Source organism: Lathamus discolor, chromosome 1, assembly GCF_037157495.1.
Source record: "Lathamus discolor isolate bLatDis1 chromosome 1, bLatDis1.hap1, whole genome shotgun sequence".
Taxonomy (NCBI): domain Eukaryota; kingdom Metazoa; phylum Chordata; class Aves; order Psittaciformes; family Psittacidae; genus Lathamus; species Lathamus discolor.
The window spans coordinates 38,863,509-38,888,874 of record NC_088884.1 but is presented as its reverse complement, the minus strand read 5'-3'; the positions used below and the strand labels follow the sequence as shown (position 1 = coordinate 38,888,874).

General features: G+C 42.8%; 2 protein-coding genes across 6 annotated transcripts in view; one reads left to right on the top strand and one right to left on the bottom strand.

The window, feature by feature from the left end:
• The window catches only part of CPM (carboxypeptidase M), a 31,758-nt gene extending 25,772 nt beyond the window's left edge, over positions 1-5,986 (top strand). For both annotated transcript variants that reach the window (XM_065668684.1, XM_065668691.1), the window contains 6 exons: positions 334-506; positions 1,955-2,139; positions 2,376-2,546; positions 3,353-3,505; positions 4,477-4,625; positions 5,313-5,986. In XM_065668684.1, coding sequence (XP_065524756.1) covers positions 334-506; positions 1,955-2,139; positions 2,376-2,546; positions 3,353-3,505; positions 4,477-4,625; positions 5,313-5,549 — 1,068 coding nt within the window. In that variant the 3' untranslated portion in view covers positions 5,550-5,986. The remainder of the gene's footprint in view (positions 1-333; positions 507-1,954; positions 2,140-2,375; positions 2,547-3,352; positions 3,506-4,476; positions 4,626-5,312) is intronic.
• Positions 5,987-7,234: 1,248 nt separating this feature from the next.
• Positions 7,235-25,208, bottom strand: MDM2 (MDM2 proto-oncogene). 4 transcript variants are annotated; one of them, XM_065668669.1, is made up of 12 exons: positions 25,085-25,102; positions 24,626-24,714; positions 24,446-24,518; positions 22,325-22,399; positions 21,832-21,965; positions 21,640-21,689; positions 20,345-20,409; positions 20,103-20,196; positions 17,444-17,604; positions 16,423-16,578; positions 15,117-15,194; positions 7,235-13,551 (listed from the first exon to the last, which is right to left on the bottom strand). In XM_065668669.1, the coding sequence occupies exons 3-12, from the start codon at positions 24,512-24,514 to the stop codon at positions 12,982-12,984; spliced, it is 1,452 nt and encodes a 483-aa protein (XP_065524741.1). In that variant the 5' UTR covers positions 24,515-24,518; positions 24,626-24,714; positions 25,085-25,102; the 3' UTR covers positions 7,235-12,981. The 4 variants fall into 4 exon arrangements, with proteins under 4 accessions (XP_065524741.1, XP_065524712.1, XP_065524721.1 ...); XM_065668640.1 differs by lacking the exon at positions 24,626-24,714 and having other exon boundaries at positions 25,085-25,208; XM_065668649.1 differs by lacking the exon at positions 24,626-24,714 and having other exon boundaries at positions 17,444-17,601; positions 25,085-25,208.
• Positions 25,209-25,366: the final 158 nt, after the last annotated feature.

Genomic DNA, 25,366 nt, shown 5'->3' with positions numbered 1-25,366 from the left:
CAAGCAGCCTATGTGGGTTTAGTTTTTGATAAGGCTGTGCCTTACCCATGCAGGATTAAAGCAGTGCAGCTGACATAGTCAGTTTCGCATAACAGAAGGAGCTCTGGTTGATATGGGTTTAAAACCGTGTAAAAACCCTCCAGTGACTTCCTTTATCTATTAAATTACTTTAAATATACAAAAAATATACAAAACAGTGTTGACCAGAACACTCTTGTGTGCCTTGTATGTCTGAATGCATGTAAGAAAAAGCTGTAAGTGCAAAGTAGTAGGTCTTTTTTTACTTTTTCTTTCATAGCAGACTTAAAATGGAATCTGTGCTTCTTTATACAGACTGTTGGGAGAGAAATCCTGCTCCATTTGATAGACTTCCTGGTGACCAGCTATAGGCAGGACCCAGTTATTACCCGGTTACTCAATAATACCCGGATTCATATCATGCCAACAATGAATCCTGATGGATTTGAAGCTACGAAAGTGCCTGACTGTTACTACACACGAGGAAGGTAAGCGTGGCTTAGGAGGGTGGGAACAGGTAAAGGAAATGGGTGGGGGTAATAACCAGAGATAGCCAGAGACTGAATCATGATCAGTGGAGTGGATAGACCAGGGGATGTGTTGGGGCTAATTTTGGCCTGGGCTGTTCTGAAGATACACTGTTGCGGCATAGAGTTTTTGGAAGACTGAGTCAGACGGGTGTTTATATGTGGTGCAGCTAAAGAAAATTGGTCAGAATGGTGTAATGACCTAACCTTTTAGGCAGGAGACCCAGATAGCGAATAGAAGCACAATTACTTGTTTAGACCTTTAGGGTGCTACAAAAAAAAAGAGGGAAAACTCCACCTACAGCACTCTATTTCAACTGGAGAGCTCTGTAACCCTTCTTAATGTGAAAAAGATGTGTCTCAGCTTGTCAAATGGACTTACAAAAATATGTTTAAAGGTCACATTGAATGTGGATGTAGTAAGAGAGAAGAGTTACACAAAGAGAGGTAGCTCTAATAGGTGCTGTGCTATTAATAGTGCTCTGAAAAAAACATGCAGAACAAAACATAACCTAGCATTGCATCCTGTGCTGCTTCTGCATTCTTTAATGTAACTATTGTAGAGACCAAAGAGGGGAGGAAAAGTTTAACAAGCTAGTAGAGGGAAAAAGAGGAGAAAGTGAGAGTGGGAAGAAATGCCAAAGGGACAAAGGTGGAATATGCACTAAAAACAAACTCATGAGCCAGAAGTTCTCTTAGGCCATGGCAACACCAGAAGCAGGTGAAAATGTAACTTAGGTGGTTTAGTTCTCCAGGTTACTGGTGCAGGCCCTCCTTTTTATTAGGAAATATATTTACTCCTCAGCAAATAGACAGGACTTTTATGAAGGGTGATATCTTTTTTTATCCCCTCACTGTCAAATAAACAGAGTTTAACTAACTCGAGTTTAAAAATTAAAAGAGCTGACACTAAATATTCCCTCTACTCTTGTACTGACCTATTTGAGTGAAAAAGGAAGAAAGTATTTGCAAGGCTGGCCCTTCAGGTACAGGGAGAAGAGTACACATCCTGGTTTTGAGTCAGATTTTTTTGCTCTCTGTCTAGAGTGACAGCAGTACAAGGGACACAGCCAGCCAGTAGTTACCTTGGTCTTCTATACAGGTGGGAAGAACACATACAGAAGGACAATATCCCCCTTACTTGGCTTAGGTTTTTCTAATTCATGTATCTGTAGGTGTGTGTATGCTGTATGCATTAACTATTATTCACTGTTTCCACCTGAAATACAACAGAACGCTGCCAGAAAACAAACTAAGGTCCGTCTTCGTGATGCTTGCGGAGATTTACAATGGTCATCTTCTCTGTTACCTGAAGACACTAGCACACCACAGATATGAAGTACTGGGAGGCTGGTGACATGAAAGTGTCTATAAGGAAAGTAGTAATGGGAATGTCTTCTCTTTCTAAGGTACAATAAGAACGGAGAAGATCTGAACAGAAATTTTCCTGATGCCTTTGAACGTAACAACGCCAGCATTCAGCCAGAGACTCAAGCAGTCATGAACTGGATAAAAACTGAGACGTTTGTTCTTTCAGCAAACTTGCACGGGGGTGCCCTGGTTGCCAGTTACACCTTTGATAATGGCAACTCAGGTAAGCTAGTAACAAGCTCTGCCCTCTGCAGCTGGTGTGGGTTAGGAACATTAGCTTTACAAAAGAAAAATTTATAAGGATTTTGGTAAGGTTTTATCAGCTTTTGAGCTGAGGTGGGCAGACTTTGAGAAACACTGCCTGATATGGCTACCTGGAGATGGTTATCCTGTACGTAAGCCAGCACTGTATGTTGTACTAGTAACAAGAGTGACATGATGGCTCTCTTCATCCTGCAGCTACAGGCTCTTTGGAAGGCTATAGCAGGTCTCCAGATGATGATGTCTTTATCCATTTGGCAAAAACCTATTCTTTCAATCATGCCAGCATGTATAAAGGGACTGGGTGTGACAACAGACAAACCTTTCCAGACGGCATTACCAACGGGTATTCCTGGTACCAGCTGGAAGGTAAGGGCGTCTGTGTTTGTTTTTCAGCTGCTTCAGATATGATGTTCTCACTTTCTCCTGCCACCTTAGATGATGAGAGGGCTGTGACTGTGACAGAATAGAGGGGATCTGGGGAGTAAGACAACACATTCACACGGGCTCTCTGGGCAGGACCTGGCTGTTGGCAGACTCTCCCAGTCAGCAGTTGCACAAGTCCATGAGGCAGTCCCTGTTGTCTGGCTGCTTCTGTGCTCTTTCTAAGGCATAGCTGCACAGATTACCTTTTGGCACCAAGGTCTTGTTCTTTCAGAAGGAAAACCAGTCTTCTGTTCAGGCATCATCCTTATTTTTACTGTTTGATTACTGAAATAAATGTTTTCATTATTGTTTATGGGTAGCCAAATAGAATATCCTGTATACTGTGGCAGAACGTGTTGCTGTCACAATCTGAATTCAAAGCCTTACAAGGCTCTTAGGATGGCTTTGGCAGTGGCAAAGTCTATACCAGGCTGTGAATTTATCTCCCCCTATCTGTGAGCGCTGGAAAGACTTTTAAGTTAAAAACCCACCCTTCCTCAGACGCAATTGTCATCATTCCCAAACGGCTCTGTGCTTTAGAAAACAACACTCAACATGCAACTGGAGCAATGAAGTTGGTTTTCCACAGGAGGCAGTAAATAAAAGTGTGGCATTAGAGGAATAAATTTGTCTGATTTACTTTTCTTACAGGTGTGATGTAAGTAACAACATCTTAACTCTCCTGTTTTTCTTCTAGCCTGAACTTGGTGCTTCTTTTCAGCTGAACACTGTTTTATTTCACTTTTAAGGTGGAATGCAAGATTACAACTACGTCTGGGGACAGTGCTTTGAAATCACACTGGAGCTGTCATGCTGTAAATATCCTCCAGCAGACCAGCTGGAAAAGTTCTGGAGAGACAACAAAGCTGCTCTGATTGAATATATAAAGCAAGTACATCTAGGTGAGTGTGCACATGAGGAAGGGAGCGAAAGCTGAGGCCATGCCAGTCGGCAAACTCTGGAGCAATTGCTTCTGAATAGCAGGTGCTACACGGTCAGGGATGGGTAAGAGAGGAGAACATAGAGGTATATTAGGTGTAGGGCACTACTACAGCAGTGCAGGGTGCTTAGAATGGGCTGGGGCAGGAGCAAGGGATGGGCCCTGGGGCTGTCCTTCCGTACACCCCTCAAGGGAGCCCGCTTTTCTGAGCAGCCTAGAGACAGCCATTTCTTTCAGAGGTCTCTAACTGTGTGTGTGCGCACAGCCTTTCATGGGTCTTTGCTGCTTGGATTTTGTATTTTTGTAAGGCTTTTCTAGGTGCAATTTTGGCTTCACAGTTGGAAGAGAGCTGCTGCTCAGTGAAACAGTGGTGCTTTGCAATGAGTTGAAGGGTTTGCACAAGTCTGTTGCTTATCTTGCATTCTGTTGCCCGGAATGTCTGACTGCTGGTTTATCTTTGCTTAGTGCCAGTGCTGCCTTGAAGGAGGTGTGTGAGAACTGAGGGAAACTACTTCACAGGCAGACATTCTTGTTCTGCCATTGGGAAGTACCGGCTGAAAGGCTGGTAGTTTTTTAATTTGGAGGGAAAGAAAAGGGGGAGAGGTAGCAAAAAAACAAAACCCAAACCAGTACTGAAGATAGAAAGCCCTTCAGTAAAAGACACATGCAAGAAGCATATGTGATGCTTTCAGCGGCCGAGATTTAGAATCAGTGATTACATTGCTGCATTCTAACTTAATGTGAGTGTAAGCTATGAACACCACCACTGGATTTTCTATTCTCGTTCCCTCCAGTAAGATAGGAGTGACTGGTGATATTATCGGATGTGCTCGAGATCAGTGAGGTAGCCTTTGAGTGCATCCAGCAACAGAATAGTCTGATGTTCCTGGAGAAGGAGTTAGAGGTTGTGATCTTTCTCTGCCTTTTTCATAGGCATCAAGGGTCAAGTCACTGATAAGAATGGGAATCCTATTCCCAACGCCATTGTGGAAGCTCAAGGAAGGCCTCATGTCTGCCCCTACAGAACAAACGAACAAGGGGAGTACTTTCTTCTCCTTCTGCCTGGGACGTATGTGATCAATGTAAGTGCAGTCTTTCTTACTGAATCGTGGTTTCTAATGGTGATGTGTTCCTGAGCACAGCAAAACTGCATCCATGCAGATGAACAAGCTGAACTTGCTCAAGACATATGTACAGGAGCTGTAAAGACTCTTTAGCAGATTTGAAAGAAAATATCTTGAAGTATGAGTCAGCAGAAGGGGATTTTTTAATACAGTAAGGTCTTGAGTCCCCGGAATGTCTGGAGATAAGCACTCGTCTGACCTGGATGGTGGAGCGGGCTGGGATGAGTGTCTGGACCACAGTGATGCCAGCTTGAGTGTCTGAAACAAACTCCAGAGCTCTTGAAGGGTGAGGAGGGGGGAGGCTTGGACCCACGCAGCCCTGGGCAGGCACCACCCTCCATGGCAGTTACTCCCCAGGGTTGAAATGGCTCTTCTGCAGCAGTTTTCAGATGCCGGTGTTCAGAAAACGTCAAAGCAAAACGGACTCTGCCTGCCAAGGGCTTATGCTTAAGCGACATTGCCTCTCTTGCACAGCATGCAGCGCCCCCCATTATAAATACGCTTTCCTCCTTCTGTGTTCTCTGGCTTATGTTTACACTTTTCTCTATGCGTTGAAAGTGTAAACAAACACATCACACAATGGTTTCTTTCCCAGCTGAACTCAGCATTTCACACCAACAAGAAACCTTTCGTGTTTGCTCCTAGGCTACTGTACCAGGATTTAAATCCATCCTGAAGACGGTGGAAATACGCAACAACACGGGTAACTTCAGTGCTCTGAAACATGACTTCACTTTCCCAGAAGTCTCTATCAGGTCCAGTGCTGCTTCTTGCCCCAAAATTCCCCTCTACCAGGAGCTCCAGTGGGCTTCAGCTGCGGTAAAACCAACTCTCCATGTCATCTTGGTTTTAATGACTGTTCTGCTTGTAATCTTCCAATAGCTGGGAATGGCACGAGGTGGCAAGGCAACATCTCCCCACACAAATGTGGTTGAAATTCAGACATGGAGTTGTATATGCAAAAGAATGTATGTTTTTATGAACCAAACTCTCATATTTACAGGCATGTTTGTTGCATTTTGTAAAATACTGGCTCGACAATCAAATGTTTTGCTTTAATTACAATAGACTATCATATTTTCTACGTATTTTACTCTAAAGACACCCTGTACAGCCTACGGAGATAACTGTAGAATTGTGATGCACAAATACAGCCTGAAGAATTTGCCCAAGTTTAAAAGAAGTCATGGATTATCTGCAAATGTTTCACACAAGCTCAGGTTCCTGTGTGAGCTGGCAGCCGGTGTCACACAACTGAACTGAACGCCAGGAGCCCAACCCTCGCTTCTAATAATAAAGCCACTGCAGTCAATGAAAAATGGCATTTTTCCGTATGCTCTTTCTTACCTGGACAGAAATAAGGTGAAGCCCAATAACACAGACATGGTCTAAGACAGGCAACACGGAAATGAAGTGTACGTATATGTTGAAGGGCTATGCTACTGGAAGCTTGATGGTAAGCTGTGCTACCATGCAACAGAGAACAACTTGGGTCCCTGAAAATGGTGTTCCCTCATGCCACAGGTATTGAAAACGATGTGGAACAGCCAGTGCCAGCTTTATACTATTGCTGGTCTCCACTTTTTACTGAGTTTGGTATGGAAGAGAGTCACAAACCATTCAGAATTTTTTAATCTGAGTAGTTTCAGCAATGGCTTTCTGTGGTTTGAGTTCTACAGCCGTTACTATGCTGTTTATATCACCAGCTCTACCAGCCATGCTGGGAGCTGGAAGTGCACTGAGCAGGGCACAAAGCCAAACCCTCTGTAGAGCCTGGCTCCAGTGACAGCTGATGCCCTTCCGTGCCCTGCCTGGGCTGGGCTGCAGGCGCAGTTACTGGGTTCCTTTCACCTGGGCAGCTGCAAGCCATCTTCAGGGCCCTTTGAAGCTGTCCAACAAAAACAGGTATCAAGAAAAGCCAGCTGGTACCATCTCCTCCTGTGTTTACTTGAAAACTCTATCTGCCAGCAATTTTCTTAAGTAATTTAAAAAGTGACCAGGACAGCTTACCTTTGGGAACATCAATCTTCTCCTGTACATGGTAAATAAAAGACCCACAGGAATTCAGTTAATCTCTTAATGCCTTTTCAAATAGATCACCTTTGCTGAGGCAGTTGCACCTGCCTGTCACACTAAGCCCTTCTCACTCAGGCACTTGAGCATTAACCACTCAGCTGTGCAGGATGTGTGCAGAGCAGGTAGCTGTAAAACCAAAACAGCAGTGCTGGGCTGGAATAGAATACTTGCTTTTGAGTGTTTTCATCATATCCATTTGAATTCTCTACCTTTTCTCCCACTCTTAACTGCTACAGACTGTTTACCAGTCAATGGAGTCAGTAATTCTCCACTAATCCCATCACTGATACTTGGTTCTGGGCCTGTCGTAAGAGGAAGGGAGAGCACTTGAGTTTAAAGTCCTCCACATTAAATAAATCCGTGAGAAGCCAGTGGCCCAGCAGCTGAATGAGGGCAGAAAGAGCCGGTGCACTGGCTCATGGAATTAATCTGTGTGAAACCAAGTACCAGAACGTCAACAATCAAGTCATTGACACGAGAAAAGCACCGAGGAGAATATAAACAAATCTTTATTTAAAGCTTTCAAAAGGAACACAGTATTTAGTTTCCTTAGAAAAGGAAAAAGTGAGAACCGAAAGGCAAAACACAATTACACCTGAAAATTCTTTTCATAAATGGATCTATGCTCTGTGCAATCCGAGTGGAGTTACTGACCGTGGTAGTAAGGTGCACTGGGTAACTAGAAGTTACATGCTGTGGGAAGCTCCTGCATGTTCATCTAGGAGTGGCAGAATGGCGCAGTTAGTTAAATTCACTATGAACCAGTCCTTTTAACAGTCATTCCAGCTGCATGCAGTCAGACAACAAAGCAAGACTCCGCTTTTGGAAAAGCTATTTGGTGTTTTAGGGGTTATGCTGTTGATGGCAAAATCAAGAATTTTCCTTTAAACTCAGGCTGTGAAGCTAAAGCAGCATCTACTCAAGGAGACAATGTCTTTTTAAGGATCACCAACAAATCTTAGGTGTAGAATATATATATATATATATACACACACACACACACACACGAGAGGCATCACTTGGAGCTTGCAGTGTATCTGTGCTAAACTAATGAAAAACCAGATGTTAGTTAAAAATTGTTGCTTTTCATGTTCGTAAAGTGTGATCCATCATTCAAGATACCTTAAGCCCAGGTTTTGGGGTGGGTGGTTTGTTTATTGCCACACATTGCTTGTGCAACCTTTAAATGACAAGTAACTGGAGGAAGGACTTTGCCTTGGGTACAGATGAGCTGGAGCTGTCCAGTCATCCCCTAGAGCAGAGATGCACCAGCACGGGGAGAGGTGATGCTCCAGGGAAGTGTTGGCCCATGGGAGCTGGATGTACAATGCAAGGCATGAGCCCTGCGAGTAAACATGCTACATAATGTGCTTTACTAAGAACACCCAAAGCCTGCATCCTTACGCTGGTGCTGCAGCTGACCATGAGAGCAGCCTACAGAGCTACAGGTATGATGCTGCTTTTCTCCAAGTCCTGTGCATGTGTCCAGTGCTCTTTCCCACAGGGAAATACCACAACAGCAAATACCCCTTTTTAGGCCAAGTGTTGCACAATAGAATGTTAACATACTGAATGCATTTAAAATTACAAACTCTACTGCTAAAACCCTAATGCAGCAGCAGCTTTAGATTAAGGCAGGCGAGAAAAATTCTTCACCCCTGCATTAATCCTATTTCTTCATTTCAGTTTCATTATGCTTTGATAATTTTCTAATCTCTCTCTCTTTTGTGAGAACACAGTTTTCTGAAACCATTATTCTTGTTGATGCCTTCTGCAAGAATGAGGAATGGTTCTTCCCTCAGATTACTCTCTGAGGGGGCAAAAATCTGCCTCAAGTCTTGCACATGGCCTCATACCCACGGACAAACACTTGGGAGACAGCGACATTTCAACAGATTAACAGCAAACTGAATCCAGCACTAAAAGCTACCACACTGAGAATAAACCTAACACCACTCTGCAGCAATGCCCTTTCTGCAGCACTTTTACCCCTTACAGATCAGCCTGCCACGGGAAGCAGCCCCCTGCATGGCATGGCACAGCACAGCACAGCATAGCACGGCACACGCTTCTTCCAGCACGCTCATCAGCAACACTAAAACCCCATGCAAAGGGGGTGCTGCTGCTACCCAGATTCTTTGCTGCTACAGTTCTTTGCAGCCTGGATGTCCCATGTAACTGGCCATCCAAGTACTTCTGCTTCAGCTGTGCAAGGTTTTTAAGGGCCAAAAGCAGCAGGTGTCGTAACTAATACATCTTAAGACTCACTATTAAGGGTGCTCAAGTATTTTAATGTTCAACACTGCTTCCAGCCTTTTGAGAAAAGCCTTACGTTGAAATGAAGCCATTTTACCATCTGCCTTATGTACTTCACCTCACTCTTCATCTCCTTGGGTCAGGAGTTAAATTTCAATACTAACAAATAGCTACCTACTGAAAAAGTAGTATTTAATCAAAAGGTGTGTTTATTATACTTTGTAAAGAAGAATAAATGTGAGTTCTTGTAGCATTTGTACACAATTACCATTTAAGTGCATGAAGGAAACTGACCAAGACAGTTACTGAAAACTGCCCTGTCAGCCTTTGGCCATCCCTTCAGCTTGCTTGGTCATGAGTTTGAAGGCAAAAGCAATTACCACTTGCTGCAAATAAACCTTGAAGCCTCTCACCACCTCTGCTGTTACCAGTCAGCTTCTTGGCTGTACTCTAATATGCAAACACATTCCAGAGGAAAATAAATACCATCAAACTGCTTCCACCATGCTAATGCTACACCAGCTTCCATCTCTAGTCAATAAATGTTGTTCAGGTTCGACACGTCATTTGAAGGGAAGGAAAAAAAGAAAACAAAGCAGTAAATCCTCCTATGCCCCTCTTCATCTGAATATAATCTCTTTATATTTCTCCTTATCTTGTTGCTAGAATATCTTAAATAATTTTCCTGTGACTGTGATTTACTAAGTATGCATATTTACCTATCTACACACGTACCAGTACACTGATTCAATAAATTAAAGCTCGAAACACTGTGAGCACAATATTTACAAACGGCAATAAATTAAGGATTTATTTATGCGTATGACATTAAATAAGGATTTCAAAGACCCCACCAAGTAACAACAACCACCAACTTCCATAGGAAAACTGCCAAATCCTGTGCTGCTACCCTAAGCCAGAAGCGTGTGTGCAGGCCAGAGCAACACGAGGAGCACAGGGCTATGTGATGCTCACCCAATGCATTCCAAGCACAGGCCCATGGATTTCAGCCTTTCAGACCGATGACCTGGGGCCACAGCACTTGGGTGGCAGCACCACAAACCCCAAGCACTGGAACAGAGACCGATATGTGTCACTTCAGATCTGCAAGGCAAGCTGGGGAAGAACACATAACAAAACAATCAAACCCCAAAGTCTTACTAGAAGTTATTAAGACTACTATTAAGCCAGAAAATTACTTTCAAAACAAAGACTTGCTCTGATTCAGTGCTTTGTCCATAGATGCAGAAACCAAAATTGCCTACTGCCTCAGCATTACATGAAGTGGAGCATATTTCCAGGGCATTTTAGCACAACTTTAAACTGTGAAAGGGAGAGATTAATCATGCTGTATGCTCTCAGTTTATCCTTTGCCAAAACAGAAATTATTACCAAGAGATGAAATTGTTCCTGAAGAAAATTCCCAAAGCTCAGTAAACAGCAAGGACCATAACTTTTGACCACACATGCCCTTTTGAGAGCTGTTTTTTTAAACAGGGAGCTCACTTAATGGAATTCACTGGAGGAGAATGCCAGAGTGGGATGGTACAATTCACAGAATCACCCAGAAGTCTGAGCTGGAAGGGACCTTAAAGATCATCTCATTCCAAACCCCCGGCCCTGGGCAGGGACACCTTCCAGTAGAGCAGGTTGCTCCAAGCCCCGTTCAACCTGGCCTTGAACACTGCCAGGGATGGGGCAGCCACAGCTTCTCTGGGCAGCCTGTGCCAGTGCCTCACAGAGATTAAAATCTTCCCAGTATCTAATCTAAATCTACCCTCTTTCAGTTTAAAGCCATTCATTCCCCTTTGTCCTATCCCTACATGCCCTTGCAAAAAACCCCTCTCCAGAATCAAGAGGACTGAAGCAGATGAATAGCTAAGGATGAATCAAGCTAGATCACAAAACTCTTAATTTCAATCATCAATTTTTTTCTAACCAGTACTAAATCACTGCTTTCCTCCTTTCTTCCATTTTCTCTTCAGCCTTCATTAAGAAATTCATCCCAGCAGGAACTAGGCAAAAGCAGCTGTTCCCTAAAGCAGCACAGTGACTAAGTAAAGGTACCACCCTTACAAAGGGCCTACAACAGGAGACAATGTAACAGTTGAAGCTGTTGAAGAAAAACAGGATGCAGTGTGAATTACGGCAGGCAGCCACCTATTAGAAGCATCCCTACCTGAAAAAATGTGAGTATCATCTCCTCAAAGGACTGCAATGTCATCTTGGGCTCATTATCAAACCCCATGAACCCCAGCAAAGGTTTCTGCTGATCAAAGAACTTCACAACCCATCTGGCAGTTCAGCCTCTGCCTATGAAGGTATTTCTTTCCAGGCCAGTAACAGTCCCAGGTTTACTGAGCGAGTGTTTCTGTGTGGCATTATGGCCTTTTCCTAGCACTCCCTTGTCTTGTGGGTGTTTGCAGCCCTGGTTTGTACAACACTTCCCACCAGAGAGACTATTTCAGCTTTGACATGAAGCTAACTCTAGCAGTAGAAGTAAGCCTTTATGTTGGCACACAGACAGCCATAGATCTGAACTGGTGAAGGAAGCCATTTAACCTCACCCTGCAGGTCAGTACCACATCACAAGTCCTGCAGTTAAGGCTACATCCCCTATTCCTGGCATCCCCTGACTACTCATTTCCCCTCCTCTATGGGGCAGATGATCAGCAACTACCTGTAAAATTAAAAGCTGCTAAGCCCATACATTTTCTCGTGCAATCTGTTTTTCCCAAGGAAAAAGTACAACTCACTGGTACAGAAAGTCTCCATCTGAAGAATGGCTCGGATGAGTAACTATTATATAAATACACTCATGCTATCTACTCTGAAGGTACAGAACTGAGCTGATCAGACTCCTTAATAAAGGAACTGAGATGTCACAACATTGTTGACAACATACAGCGAGGAAACTAGAGCTAAAAGCAGTTCAGGACAGCTCCAGTGAGAGTAATTTTGAGTTGGTCAAACACTTTGCAACACACTCCCAAAATCCTCACAAGAGATAAAACCTGTGCAAACTGGCAAGACTACTGAATTTAAACTGCCTGTGAACAAGAAGGACACAGCTTGCTTCTTCAGGGGGACTTTTCTTCCTCTTACTATTTTTATGCACACAAATGCGGTCATCACGCTGCAATGCTCTACTCCTAAAGTCAGAAACAGTGCACAAAAAGAATACAACTGTCCCCCAGTATTGCCTGACTTGACGTGCCATAGCATCTCCTTCATTTACCGTCCCTGTCCAAGTCTTTTCTCATACTGCTAGAGTAAGAACCGGGGTAGTGCAGATCTCCAAACCTCCAGAGCATTTCAAAAGCCACTTTCTCAGGACATTTAAGAGGTAACTGTAAGACTGAACTTGGATCAATGACTCCTCAGAATATACACAGCCCTGACATTTACAATAGATACGACCCATGTCTATTCCCGAAACCTTGTATCTTTTTCTATCCCATCTTCCTAGTAAGATCTCCCTTGTAACTTGACTGTTTGGAGGAATATAAGTTTTGGGAATGAGGGAGACAAAATTCTGTTTATTTTATTGACCTATTTGAGGGTTGTGACTGGGCCTGGCGTCTTCACCAGGCACAGATAATCTAGAGACTTCTATCTTAAGAGGAGGAACTCACACAAACAAACACTTCAACATGCCTCTCCTCTTATAATCATTGAATTGGAGATTTAATGTATTTAACCCAGTAGAACAAGTGTCACTAACTAGTATGGAACACAAAGCACTTGGAGAAGCAGGTAGTTCACAGGAATTGGTTATTTCTACTGAGGCATTTAAAACCTTAAACTTAGGAATATTAGGCTAATCTCTTACTAACTTCAGTGCATTTATTTCGGCAATCACTTTTCATAGCAAATGTAAAGACAACCTTTAATATTAATTTTCAATATCCGTACAAAAATAGTTTCTTACTCTCTTAACCAGTTTATGAAGTTCTTTTGCTGCTTTCCAGTCAACATCCCTCTAACTGAAATAAGTCAGCACAATCATCTGGATAGGCTGCCTGCACACTGGACAGGGCTTGTTCCTCTTCTTCAGTTTCCTGGCACACGTAAAACAAGACATGAGGTGTCCTGTTTTGCCATGCACTATGCAGCCGTTTTTGGGTCTGCTCTGACATATGACGCAGGGCTCTATGCTGGTAACAGGCAGGCTGGATTCCATGCTCTCCTCTTTGTCTTGCCTTTCTGTCTTCTCAGGTTCCTTACAGTCCTCCTGGCTGCTACAAAACATGCTGCTCGATGTTGATGGCTGGGAGTAATCTTCACTTTCCTGGGACTCAGAAATTTGCACTGCTTTGTCCTCACTCTCTTCCACAGCTGGCTCTTTATCTTCAGTCGTTTTCACTTTCTTGCAGTCAGGAACATCAAAACCTTCTTCAGACTCTAGAAGTGAGGAACTTTCTGATTTGCTCTTTTCCAGCTTATCGCTCTTTTCTTCTGGAAGCCAGTTCTCACGAAGAGCCCAGCATCTGTGGCAATGGCGTGGAAGTGGAGGATTCATTTCGCTGCATTTGGGACACTTCCAGTAATCCTTTAGTGAATTAAAGGTTGGAACAGCTTAAGCTACTTGGAATACTTACAACTGAAGTATGCAGAGGTTATAAACAATTTAATACTGCCAAAAAACTCAAGATATCTAGCGACTTGTTTATACTTTAAAAATTCCACTCAGTGGCCTCATTTTACCTTTCTAGATTAAAATAATCTTGATTTTAAAACAATTCTCAGACTTTCTTTATGCAGTAGACTGCTGAAATAAGAAGAGGTAAAGCAATAATGACTTATCATTCCTTATGCAAAAAATGAAGAAACCAGTCCACGAAAATCTTTGGAGACCCTCATGAAAAACTTATTTCTGACTAAATGGTCACCATTTCCATTATTTTCAACAATGGGCTTCTTAAACGGAAACTGCAAGATCGAAGAGTCATTTTCTCAACAGGATGCTGAACTGGTGATATGCAAAACGGCCAGGCGAGGGCGCTGTGATACAGCAGTAGTAGAGACTACAGCCATTTAAAATGGAAAAAAAAACCCCATCACTCTCTCAGGTTACTCCACAGCTACACTGAAAATAAGCCACGGTCTCTTTAAAAACACACTTCATTTTTTAAGGAGAAAGACCCTTCTTAAAAACAATGTACGCCATAGGGAAAACAAAACCAAAACAAAATCAAACCAGAAGGCATTTAGAAGAGTCAAAGACACTTTGTTTTAGTCCTGAATAACATCAGTGACATCAAAAGCTTAAAAAAACCAATCCTAATTCCTAAGAATAACACAGGGCTGTATTTTTCCATCCAGAGGGAGTGATGGTTTTAGACAGTGGCTTGCTCCATGTTGTACACACACAGGAAAGCCCCTCAGTCCCACAGACCATCAAGGGGCTGGAACACTTCAGACAGCTTTGGATAACAGCTTTATTCACGCTTTGACTGTCAAAAGCGAATATAGACATACACTGCATCTTAAGCCTAGTGTGTGCTTTTTTCACATACATCTACATACTCTGCCTCAAACCTGGGAATTGCTTCCCACGTTTCAAGAAGGGTCTCACAGGATTTAGAAAAAGCCTCAAAATCTTTTAAATCTTACAGTACTGTTCTGAAAACAGATTTCCCTTCGTATGTGTGTTACAGAGTCATTCACTCAGGTCGGACAATAAAACTAGATCTTACGATTTCTAGGAAGAGGTTTTTAAATACACATCTAAGTTTGGGTTTGGTTTCTTTTTCCCTATTTTGTGCAAAAATTCATATTTAGGCTCCATCTAATTTCCTCCCATTAAGACAGTGAAACTGTCAGTTAGCGTGACTCTTTTTTTAATGGATTAGGAAGCTTACTAAAAAAAAATACATAAGAATATATATGTATGTGTATCTATCTATCTATATATATATATCTCTTTCTCAAGAATCCTTAATAATCCCATATTCAGTAATTAAAATACTGTCTTGGAATCTTCAAGCATAGAAGTCAAATTAATTCTAAAACCAGTAACTGGCAGCAGTAGAATCCATCTATAGTCCCTGATAGTCCCCGATTTACTGTCAGTTCAACAACTTACAACGCTTTCCCAGTCAAGGTTTTACTCACAGCTAGAGAAATCTCTGGATCTTCATCAAACGAATCAGCATCGCTATCTTCATCCTGGTAAACAGTCAGCTGGTATATCTGGTTTAAATAACAACAAAAAAAGTACTCATGTAACTGGTTTGGGGCATTCAATTTAAAATCTGACAGATTTCTAGCGTGACAGATTTTCTGATAGACTTTTAATCAACCACAGTAAGTAGCACACATATGTTAGTTTATATTAGCAGGTAACTCCACACAATCTGGTTTGGGGGAAGAAAATTCTCTTCCCACTTGTAACACAGTTTGAAGAAAAACACAGACTAGACAGACAGTACTGCTTTCCAGAGCGGAGGGGATCCTTCCCCTCTGGCTCAACACTGGCAAGGACACACACACCTGGAGCACCGTGGCCAGCTCTGGGCTCCCCCACACATCACATACAGAGCTACTGGAGAGATTCCAGCCAAGGGCCACATACAAAGGTATCAAAGGAGCTCTCACATGAGTAAAGGCTCAGAGAGCTGTGACTGCTCAGCCTGGAGAAACCTCAGTGCAGCTCCACAGCACCATAACCTGGGGTATATCAGCACAGTCAGTCCCATTCAGCCTCTCAAGCACCAGTCATGTACATCTCAGGCAAATTCTGCCCCTGGTATCTACCCAATCTTGCCATGAGCTGATTCATCTCTTTGATGTAACAGAAAACTAACCCAGAACAAAAAAATATTTTCCCATTTCATCCTTGATACCTAGATCTCTTGAAAATGAGGGTAATCACGATTTCACTGTCTTTTTGCTCCCCAATGAAAACTTCTAGAATAGTACTTCAACATCTCTATATGAAACATTCATATTTATGGAAGCAAATGATTCAGAAATACTTCTTTGCAAGTACTTACTAGGAAATTTCTTACTTGGTATCAAAAGTTTTATCAAAGCTCAACACACACTTTTGCAATTAAGAATGTAGAAACAGACTCAAGTACACACACTGCCATCAACTTCACCAGCCAGCAAATGAAGTTAAACCGACAGACTTCTCCAGGCTGTCAAGAGTCTACTTCAGAGCCCATGGAAAGTCTCAGCACTGTGCTGGTTACTGCCTGGTGGGTGTAACCAAATGCACAGGCATGTAGTTTAATTTAATAAACTACAGGGTGCAGTTTAAGACATAGCACACAGAGTCCTGAAATACACCTGAAGTTATTGCTTCTTGTTGGGATCTCAACAAGAAGCATTCCTGTAAGTTTCCCCCTCTCTCCAACCCCTGCCAGTCAAAAAAAGCCAAAACCAAAACAAAACCCCCAACAAAACAAACTTGTACCTCATCATCTTCATCTGTGAGCTCCTGCCCTTCTTCATTATGGCTATAATCTTCTGAGTAAATAGACTCAACTTCAAACTCTACACTGAACTGGTCTGAAACAGAACTGTGGTCAAACCAGTCAGAGTTTTCACTTAAGGAACTGGCATCAAGATCCTGAAAAAAAGAGAGAGCACACATTCAGCCTTACACTGCATATCCATAACCAGTACTGTTAACATAGCTCCTATGATAAAACTGAACTACTCCGTTTAATTAGCTGTGTAAGAAAGGAGACCACGGCTGCTAGACAGAACATCTTTTCATAGAATCATAAAATCATAGAATAGTTAGGGTTGGAAAGCACCTTAAGATCATCCAGTTCCAACCCCCTGCCATGGGCAGGGACACCTCACACTAAACCATGGCTCTGCTCAACCCGGCCTTGAATACCACCAGGGATGGAGCATTCACAACTTCCTTGGGCAACCCATTCATAGAATCATAGAATAGTTAGGATTGGAAAGGACCTCAAGATCATCTAATTCCAACCCCCCTGCCATGGGCAGGGACACCTCACACTAAACCATCCCACACAAGGCTTCATCCAACCTGGCCTTGAACACTGCCAGGGATGAAGCACTCGCAACCTCCCTGGGCAACCCATTCCAGTGCCTCAACACCCTAACAGGGAAGAATTTCCTCCTTATATCCAATCTAAACTTCCCCTGTTTAAGTTTTAACCCGTTACCCCTTGTCCTACCATTACAGTACCTAATGAACAGTCCATCCCCAGCATGCCTATAGCCCCCCTTCAGATACTGGAAGGCTGCTATGAGGTCTCCATGCAGCCTTCTCTGTTTTATGAGCCAAACAAATTGTACTCCACTCTACCCACACATCAGCTCTCAGCCCCTTTTCTCTCCCCAGACACTGCTGAAGGCACTACTGCTTTTAATTAAAACCACAATGTTTGAAGATGCATCATCTGCACTTCCAGTATCTGCATAATTTGTACCACAAAGAAGATATTTTGACTTACAGGGATGAAGAGTGAATCTGTGGAATTGCTGCTATTCCTTCTTTCACGGCACAGACCACTGACTACACACCACGAGAGACTTTCATCAAACGTCAATGAAATACTGTCCGACTTGTGTCGTTTTCTTCTGTTGTTGTGTAGATCATCTGAAGAATCTTCTTCTGGGCATATCCAAGAATTTTTGTTAGTCAAAAAGCATCTATGCTATGTGCAGTTTTTACTGTTTAAAATATTTTAAAATACAAATTTACTTAAAAGTCATTCAGTATAATTTTATGGGGCACAAAAAAGTAAAGGCACCAAAAGTTTAGTAACAGTAAAGAACATGAAAATAGCGACATTCCTAAAACCAGTTTTTCAGGGACTGGCTTTTCCCACTTGTCCCATCAGCACAGCTTGTAAATGGCACTTTCTAGATGCTGGAAATAACGATTACGTAATTAAGTTTGGAAGCATTTTTACTCCATTTCACACATGACACATTAAACCATGCTAATTTTAATACAGTTAGGATCTTAATTGTCCCAGCTCCCTTTACAGTCAGTAGACATAAAGGTACTTTCAGAGGGCTTCTGAGTCCATCCCAGAATTTGCCAGGAGACAGAGCAACTAGCTCCCAGGTCACATGCATACAAAAGGCCTCAGGCTGTGCAAGGTAAATTCAGGTTTAAGTTTCAGGCACCTTAACAAATCTATCAGTTAACAGTTGCACTGTAATTTTACCTACTCAACAGGATTTTTGTAACAAACCATTATGATTTTCACCACGCACTAGCAAGGAAATCTTCAAGGCATACTATGGTAAACAGAACTCTGAGAGCACTGCTTTAAGCTGTGCTTATTAAAGATGCTTGGTTTGAAGGCCAAAAGACAATGCTTTTTAAATACATCATGTTTTGAAATGACCACCTACACCATGAGGAGTAGGGGGACAGAACTTTAGGGTGGGTAAGTCAAACTTCAGCTCCACTGACTTTTAGAGTGTTTGTAAGAAACAAAAAAGGCATTAAAAAGTCAGTAGGTAAGCGCAGCCGAGTGAACCACGCCACAAAGAGGCCTCACAACTTGGCTCAAGAGACTTGGGTAAGAGCCTGCTGCCACCTTCAGGGGCCTTCTGCACCCACCCCTTATTGGCCAGCTTCTCCCTTGCTTTGCAAAACACACCCTGACAATCCACGAGTCTTCAAGCGTTGAATCTTTCATTGTAAAAGAAAAGAGAACGAAACACTTGTACATACTTTGAGACTTCTCTTACTTTCCCTTGGTGCTTCTTGGCTCAGCCCCTCTCTTTTCTTTTTCCGCCCTGAGAGCCCCACCAAATTTGGTGCCCCCAGGCCCAAGGGTTGCTCCTGTCCATCGTTGTCCTCATTTAGTTGTCATGGCTCCATGCTGTACTGATATTGTACCACCACAAGGTTTCTATACACTATGTAAGCGGCTCCAAAGGAGCCGCTACCATCCCAATTTAACAAGAATAGTGGTTTAAAAGGAAGATTTCCTATAAATTAGAAAAAAAGTGTATATAAAAACACTATATTAAAAGAACCTTTAAGGTTGCAACAAACCAATAAATGGATGCAAAGACAAGAGTTAATAATCAAACCTACAATAAGTAAGCACAACACAGGACCTTATGTGCTCTGGGTGATGCTTAAATATTACAGGTTGTGATGCTTAACTGAAGCTTTCCATCCCTTCATCAGCTTTTGTTACAACATTAAAACGTTCTTTTAATGTAGTGCAAACCGCTCAGCAATGCAGCACAGTGTTTGGACTGTAACAGTGGCCTACAATGAACACAAAAAATACTACACAACAGCTGAGGAACTGAAAAATGTTCCTGAGGAACTGTAAAAGGGGAGATTCTGTGCAGCAACAGATTATCACTGCCTGGGTAATTATAACCACCAAATTATCAGGTAGCAGAAGTGATGGAACAAACTAACATAAGCAATTCCACAGAATAGTGCTTAAGCAGAACTGTAGAGAGCACTTCTACTGAGAAACTTGAAGTTATTCAAGTTTATGATGATCAGCTTTTGTATTAGCTAATTATAGGAAGAAACAGTCCACATTTTTAAACTGTATTTGCCAGTGATTCTTGAATAACCACAGTAAATGGAAAGAGGAGAAAAATACGATGCTTAAGTCACCAGATGGTTTAGAAAGTGCTTCATGGATAGTCAGGTACCTAAACATATCCAAAACTGTCCCAAGTTACTATCAGACCTTTGATGTCTGCCACCAACTGAAATCCAATGAAAACTGGTTTTAGAGAGCAAACAGAATGTAAAGTTTTGTAGCTGTCTACAGAGGGAACTGAATGAATTCAATGACATCAATCATTATAAAGAAGTGTTCTCATCACGAAGAGAACACAACTGATTAAGTCCTGCTGATGTCGACAAGTTTAATAGATCTGTGGAACAATTTATTCCATCATCTTACTAACAGTTCTAGAGATCCAAAGTGTAATGTGACACTGGAGCAATGCAAGGAATCCTGTATTTTCTTCTAGATGGAACATTTTGGTTTAGATAAACAGAAAAACATGAATAATATTTGTCAGTATCTTTCAAAGCCAGGAAGGCAACAGAATGTACTTCTTTTCCTACGTGGCCATGCTACTGAAAGCTCTGCACCATGGAACTGCATGTACCAGATTCACTGTGTGTCCTCCTCCGAGAGGATGTAGTTGGTCGGGAAGTCACATTTGATGAAGTCTGCTTCTCTTCCAACTCTTGCACAGATTCCTGGTTAACAGAAATACTGAGTAAGCCTGAGCATGAATAGGAGGTAAAAGGCTCAAATAAACTAACTGTATCTAAACCACTGACACCATCATGCAAAACTAAACAGATTTTACACTCAGAACATTAATTAAAAAAAAAAAAAAATCACCTTAAGAAGATTTTCTTCTAGCTGAAGCCTTGCATCATCCTCAGCTGTGTCAGCAAGTGCAGAGTCTGAAATCAAATCAAACCAAAAACCATATTACAATACAGCAGAAAAAGTCAATTTCAGGCTCAAAACCATTAGAACAAAAGCAAGGGAAAAATAAATGTTAACTGCACACAGCATTTACAAAGCAGAACTTACAATCCATTTGCCATTTTGCAATAATGGAAAAAGCAATCCTACTCTTTTGCTTTTCAGCTGTGTGCAGCACTTGGCCTGTAACGTAACTGAAGTGGGAAAGTGTGAAGAAAAAAGAAATCTCAGCCATAAAGTAGCTCAATTTTATTAGAAATGCCTTCAAATGAAGGCTGTGCATTAGCTGGGATTCTGAAGATACAAAAGAATATTAGGCAGGAAATACTTTACACTTCTTTGGAGAAGTATACTTTACTACCTATAGTCTTATGGGAACACTGAATTAAAAAGACACTAAATAAAAGAAAAATTAATTCTTGTTAATTATATATATTTACTACCAGACAGACCCTGAATGATCTTTCAGGACAAGAATTTGAGAAGTAATTTCAGTTTGCAAGTGTAACAGTGAGAGATAATAAAGAAAGCATGCTTCCCATCTTCAGCAGCTGAACTGCTTTTAGGCAGTATCAGAAACAAAAGATGTCTTAACACAGATTTAGAAACCAATTTATAGAATGGTTTCCATTGTTTAACTTCAAGTTCACTCCCTGTGTTAGTCAAAAATTACAGCTATATTGAACTTTTTTGCACTGCAGGAAAGATGACTGTATGTAACAATTCTCCACTTATGGAGTGGCTAACCACAAAGTCATCACACAACTACTCTTTAAAGCATACAGATCTTTTAAAACAGGACTCTGTAGCTGAGTGTGACCAGTTCTAAATGTACTCCACATGCAGTTTTGAAAATTAAACCAGAACACTGTAACAGAAAGAATAAGAAGCATCTGCCCTGACTTCCTTACTGGCACAAGTTCAAGATGATAATTTTTCATATTAAAACCTTTTATGTTGTTGAGGGCTTTATCTGTAAGAAAAACAAGCAAACAGCTAATTTTTCAATTGTGTCCTCTGTGTTCAGCTCTGAATGTGTTTGTTCTGGTTCTAGTCCAACAAAATTACCCAAACACTGTTCAGATTTTTGTTTTCTTCTGCAGAAGAAAGAGTGTTTGCTTTGATTCACTATTCGTGACTGATCTGGGCAGTAGTATATAAAGCCAAAAAGCTAATTATGGAGAAATTCTCCCAGATTAGCTTACCTTGTTGATTGACTGCTATCAGATTTCTGGAAATCATTGAATATAGTCTCCTTAGATGGGGATAAAAAAAGATGTTGCAAGTTAGCTACATGCAATTATAAAAGAAAGCTTACCATCTCTGAAGATGCAAAGAGTTTAGAAAGGCCATATGCATTATGTTCTCCAGACTTTCCGAAAAGAATCCTGTTTTACCTGTGCTCTTTTACTGAAAAGCTTGTTACTCCAAATAAATCCCCCAGGAGATCATTTGCACAGTGTACAATATGTTGCTGTTTTTCATCATATAACTGTTTAGACACAATATATTGTCCAAGATAGAATATTACCTGTAAAATAAACAACATACACAGACATTAAATACCCAGGTTCTGTTGTTTTAAGAGAAAACACATTAAATTCATTGACATTTGCTTTTCTCACTTTCATTCCCTAAAACTCCCTGAGCTGCGATTTTCATCTGTCCTTTATCCCCAAGTACTCTGCTATTCTGCTCACCACCACATAGATTTGTTCAGATTTTGAAACTGGCTAAACAGCATCTGATAAGTCTGCAGAATAAAAACAATACCTTGTCTCTGTGTCTTCTAGACAAGCTTTGAACTACACAGTCCTATCCCACCCCCTCACCTCTTCACGCAAAACAAAAGAACACTCTATTCACTGTGGTCTACCAAAAAGTTCTCACCTCCTTCATAGTAAAAGTATCCTTTTCTGCACCAGCTAACTTTAACAGCTTCAACAACAGTGGCTTTGGCTTAACCTGTGTGCGGAAGAAGAAAAACAGGTTGGATTCCTCCTTCTCTATTAATCTGATATATAAACACACATTAAAATCTATCCATGTCCAAGTTATTTTTGCAAAGTTAAACTTAAAAAGAAAATAACACAAACCCAAGCATACTAAATTCCCATATACATCTTAGTCAGCCCCCAGTCTTTCACTGGTACATACACATTCCTTGATTTTAGTCTCAGGATTCATTTGGTAGTTCCTAGTACAGAGCTAAGTGCTGGGGAATTCAGCTCCACTCCTTTAGTCACAACACTGACTCCCATATGGGAGGAAGGTAAATGAACTTTCTGACTGTCAGATCCATAGTGCAAGTCATTAAGTAAAACACTGGTCCACCTCTTTCCGAAGTCTCTTCCTTTCTGCGGCTGCTTTACCTCTGAAGACTTTTCTCAGCTGGAATAAGCACACACCTTGTGCTGTCCATCACAATTCAATCACTCCTACCTCCACTGGCCTCCCACACACTCACTGTGCCAGCAGAGCTGTATCTGCAGTCAGTTTATGACAAATTCTGAGGTAGAGGAGGGAAAAGTTAAAAATTTTTCTTTTGCTCCTCCTGGTCAGAGCAATGTCCTGGTCCCAGTCACTGCACTGTTCCACAAATGTCTGTGCCAGTACTAGTTCAGGACATGAGAATAAGCTGCACAGGCTGCCATAACTGCAAAGAAAATGCCTGTGGATCCACTGACGGTTCCCAGTGCAGTATATTAATAGCATAATAATTCTCAGAATAAGCTAATATTCACTATCCTAATATGTTCCCTAAAATAAAATAAATTCTAGGAAGTACACATTTTATAGAAAAGTGTGAATAATCATGAAATTATTATGAATATCATAAAAATATCATGAATACCAAAAAATATCATGAAACAAGGACTGAACGCTTTTTGGGGGGAGGGGGTGGGGACAACCTCCCTACATTCCATTTCAAGTATCTGCTAATACCAACGTTAAGCTTTAGTGCTTTAACAAGAGATGAGTTGCAAGAATCACACATAGCTAAAACAATAAAAAACCTTGTGGACCTTAGAGTCTATTCACTGCTTCCTAAGTGCTGAACTATTTAGAGCATGGGGCATATACATTACAGTTCCATAAAGGAAGCAAACAGTCATTTATGAAACTGATAAAGACATCTAGGCACAGGAAGGCAAAGCAGAGTTTCAGATCTTCGAATCCACAACTAGACCCATGGGTTCAGATCCTTTTACTCACCAACCCTCACTCCCTAACTCCTGCAAGTATGAAGCTCTTCTGTCAAGCAGATGTGACAGCAGTTAGCATCACTATTATGATTTAAAACCAGCAAGAAACAAACAGAAAACCAAACGACCAGAAAACCCCAACTTTTAACAGCCTGCTGCTGTTACTTCGCTTTTTTGCAGTTCTGCTACCAGTCTACACTTTTAAGCTTCACCCTTCTTGTAAAGTTCCACTTCAATGTCAGGGCACACATGCCGGTTTTAATTCGTGTCTCTGCTCTAACACACAGGCTTCTCTCCTGGGAAAACTTACACAGAGCCCCAGGGAAGCAGAAACGCCACTGAAAGCCTGGATATGCAGAGCCATAAACACAAGCGAAGCCTCTTATTACAAACTACGTATGAATTCCAACAGAAGAGAACATGGAAAATGCCAAATTCAAACCCCTTCAGTTGTAATGCCAAGATCATTTAAAAACCATTCTGCATTACAGAGATCTTCCACAATTGTTCAGTTATGAATTGCTAACATGATCAAATAGGACCATAAGACCTTTTTTCATTAAAAGCAAGCAACCTGACCACCAAAGGTCTCCAGGAAACGGAGTCTAGACCTGAACCATCACCTCCAACTCTCAACCACGAATGAGAGAGATTTGCTTCACAATTACAGGATCAAAGAGGCCCATCTTCACCGTATTTCCTGGCTTTTCTCTAACCACAGCTCGCCGAGCACCACATCGCTTCTGAATTAGCGGATAAAAACTGAAAAAAGCGGGAAAATCTCGCGTCCAACAGAGCTACTGACCAGCGCCTCTTGCTCCGAAGCGGTGACAGGAGAGGCATCCGTAAGGGACGACATCTCGGTATTGCACATTTGCCTGCAATAAAACCAGAACGACGTTAGAAGGGGGGCACAGAGCCATACAACCCAGGTCCCCCCGCAGAGTCAGCGCGGCGCTCCGACATCCCGCCGGGGCCCACTCACCTCGGTGGCCTCGTCCAGCCCACACGCCGGACGCCAGCGCAGGGTATCTGGACCTAGTCGGGTCGGGCCAGGCCGGGCTTTATATAGCGCTGCCAAGAGGAGGCAAGTCGGGGCTTAGCTCCCCGGCCGGCTGCGGCCCGACATGTCCGAGCATGACCAGGAGAGGTGGCGCTGCCGAGTCACGGCAGGGGGCAGGCGGGAGGGGGCAGGCGGGAGGGGGCCGCCGCTGACTCACCGCAGCCGCCGCCGCCGCCACAGGCGGTGAAGGGGAGAGGAATGACGGCGAAGAGGCGGAAGGCCCCATCCCCGCGCTCCCCCCGCCGTTCCCCCGCGTCGGCCTCGCTCCCCCACGCGGCGCTCCAGCCGCCCCTCCCCCAGCCCCGAGGCCGCCCCGCGCGAAAAGCGAGCCCCGAGCGCCCCCTCCGCCCCTGCCCCGGGCGAGCCGGCACCCCCACGCACCACCAGCCGCGCCCGCTCCGCTGCCCGGCCCGCGGCGGGCGGGGGCCGGGGACACTACCACACCGCGACGCGGGCCGCCGCCGCCGCCGCCATTTTGGCCGCCGCGCAGCGCGGACCGTTGGTCTCCGCAGCGCCCCCTGACGGGCTGGGGGCAACGGCCGCCGAGCAGCGCGCGCGGCCGTGAGGCAGGCGGCCGTGAGGCAGGCGGCCGTGAGGCAGGCGGCCGTGAGGCAGGCGGCCGTGAGGCAGGCGGCCGTGAGCTGCGCTGGCCACACCGCGCCT